At 40.5% G+C, this 2,596-nt stretch overlaps 1 protein-coding gene across 1 annotated transcript; it reads right to left on the bottom strand.

Moving 5' to 3' along the window:
• Nucleotides 1-219: 219 nt before the first annotated feature.
• LOC5570516 (E3 SUMO-protein ligase NSE2) lies at nucleotides 220-1,226 on the bottom strand. The gene is made up of 3 exons (XM_001659154.2): nucleotides 969-1,226; nucleotides 761-888; nucleotides 220-702 (listed from the first exon to the last, which is right to left on the bottom strand). Exons 1-3 carry the CDS (start codon nucleotides 1,054-1,056, stop codon nucleotides 310-312), a joined length of 609 nt encoding a protein of 202 aa, XP_001659204.1. The 5' UTR covers nucleotides 1,057-1,226; the 3' UTR covers nucleotides 220-309.
• Between the last annotated feature and the right edge of the window lie 1,370 nt (nucleotides 1,227-2,596).

Genomic DNA, 2,596 nt, shown 5'->3' with positions numbered 1-2,596 from the left:
GAATACTAATTCTATAAGGGCTCATTCACAAATTTCATAACGCTGAAGGGGGTGGGTGGGTGTCCTTCAAATGTTACAGCTCATACAAAATGGGTAAAATATTCATACGAAAAGCGTTACAAGGGGGTGGGTGGGTATAAAAAATGATACTTTTTGGCGTTATGAAATTTGTGAATAAACCCTAAGGGGATGTGATTGCTAAAAATATCAACACATTAGTTGCAATTATTTTAACGTTTGTCGATTTCAAAAGATTATGTAAGGTGGGAACAAGAATGTAACCTTATTTAAATACACCTCGTACAATTCTTACAAATACTCCCGTTGTCGTTGTAGCATCAGCGCCTGCCGGAGCTTTTCATCCTCTTGGAGATCCGCCAGGGTCACGTACTGCATCGCCGCACACCCCATCACAGGGCAACGCGTTCGCGGATTTGTCCTTATGAGCTGCTCAATGGAGCTCTTCTCGTAGACGTGTTTGCACAGTTTGTTACGCACCGGAACCTCCAACGGTCGCTTCGTGATCGGATCCATGTCCTGGATCGCTTCCTCCATTTGCATTTCCTCGTCCTCCGAGTGGACACTTGGACCACCCGGAAGGCCATCGACGTCCAGAATCGAAGCGGTATGGGCGATGAATTCTTTGTAGCGTTTCAGTTGCTTCACGTTGCTCTTGCCGGCCGGCAGGCTAGATTGATAGCGCTAGAAGAGTTTGATAGGTATGGGTATTGTTAGGAACGTGTAACAATCTGTTGCATACCCGGTCAAATTCTTCCAGTGAAACTTCGTTCGACGCCGCCTGCAGGGCTTTGTTGTGGCCATTGAACTTTTGCTCGATAGCCACTAATTTTTCGGCAAGTGCACTGTAAGTCTTAATATTCTTGTGTTCTGTAAGTTGAATTAAAACACATCAGTTTGTTAAATAATTGGTATTATTGTAAGAAAATTGATAATCGCTGATACATTACCCGCAGTGCCATACTCTTTGGCAAGTTTGACTGTGTTGCTGATGCTTTCGAAAATTTTGTCCAAATTGTTACTGAACATATCCGCCATTATTCAGTTTCATCAAAATTTAGAAGAACAGCAGCAATGGAAACTTAATCGCACTAAAAATAACTAAATCACAGCACAAAATGACCAAAATGAACAACCGGTGTTGCGAAAAAAGATAAACCGCCGAAAAGTGAAGTTCAGTTTTGTTTACCAACAACAGTCAGTCAGTGCGTCTCTCGTGTTGCTGGCGTTTGGTTCGGGTCGGCTTCGTGCTTTGTCGATTAGCGAGTCCAGCGCGTTTCTGTACGTTGCACGCTAAAAATATCACACATCGTTTGGTTTAGGGGTAAGTGATTCAACATTCAGCTTAAACTCTCGTGCACCAATTTAAAAAATATCAATACTCGCATTCGCATAACTCTCGCATACTCTCAGATAACGCCCTAAAAGCCATTGGTAACCACGCGCGTTGATCGTTGTTTCTGAGCAAATGAAGGAATAAGCATAAAAAAAACATCACAGGCAGGTAGATATTGATCCTTTCTCCCCCATAGCGTTATTAAATAACATGAAAATCCATTCAGATGCTCAGTAAAAATGAGCTACACACATGGTTACCAATGGCTTTTAGGGCGAGATCAGAAGTTATGCGAGAACTTCTGATCTCGCCCTAAAACCCATTGGTAACCATATGTGTAGCTCGTTGTTTCTATGAATTTGAATGGAGTTACAACGCAATGGTGAAGGAAGGATCATTTTCTATCTGTCAGTGATGTTGGTTTGGATGTTTGTTCATTTATTTTCTCAGAAACAACGAGCTACACACGTGATTACCTGGGAGGGAGGCACCGATACTACACACGAAATATAGAACAATGTTTGTTTGAACTGCAAGATAAGTCCAGCTTGCCAACAACAATCAAGGCAGGCTTGGGGAAAATCGCTAGTTTTCTTTTGTTGTGTACTTTCGATTTTTCCTGACAAACATGGAAAAAGGGCCACAGTTTTCTATGCACTAAATATTCATTTTGTATTGGAAAAAGTAAAACGATGCGTTTTTCAATGCTTTATATTCAATCCGATTGAAAGGTGCTCACGTGACATTACTTGCATTGTGTGCATGAATTGATTTTCATTCGATTTTTGTCACTTTTGATGAAATGCGAAAATGTGTTTTAATTAGTTGCGCGCTTTTTCCATGTTAGTCCAATGTTTGAGATCTGGGCTCACAGTGACAGTTCGTGACAGCGGAATCCCGGCTCACTATGACGTACAGAAATTTTGTATTGGTTTCTCTCTCCCAGGTGGTTACCAATGGCTTTTAGGGAGTTGTCCCAGATTATGCGAGAAAAGTCAATATTAAATTTACAATATTTCGAGATTGATTTTTCATATTTTTCATCGTCGCTCTCTTCGTTAAATTACAGAAAACCGATTCACTTTTTTTTATTATACAATAAAAGATAGCCGAATCTTGCATTGTGAGCTAGAAACATTGCTGAATTATTTGTGTTGACCAAATTATTGTGCATCCAGTTGAAAGATGGACTTTTGATTTTTTTTACCGACCGTTTCAAACACTCTCATAACGAGTGAATAT

Source organism: Aedes aegypti, chromosome 2, assembly GCF_002204515.2.
Source record: "Aedes aegypti strain LVP_AGWG chromosome 2, AaegL5.0 Primary Assembly, whole genome shotgun sequence".
In the NCBI taxonomy this organism is placed as follows: domain Eukaryota; kingdom Metazoa; phylum Arthropoda; class Insecta; order Diptera; family Culicidae; genus Aedes; species Aedes aegypti.
This window is presented reverse-complemented; position numbering and strand designations above follow the sequence as displayed.

What these genes read in the sequence shown, in the direction of transcription:
- LOC5570516 (XM_001659154.2), bottom strand. Translation starts at nt 1,056, where the DNA reads ATGGCGGATATGTTCAGTAACAATTTGGACAAAATTTTCGAAAGCATC. An exon ending in CAAAGAGTATGGCACTGCGG is followed by an intron (nt 889 to 968) that starts GTAATGTATCAG and finishes TTCAACTTACAG; the next exon opens with AACACAAGAATATTAAGACT. An exon ending in CACTGGAAGAATTTGACCGG is followed by an intron (nt 703 to 760) that starts GTATGCAACAGA and finishes AAACTCTTCTAG; the next exon opens with CGCTATCAATCTAGCCTGCC.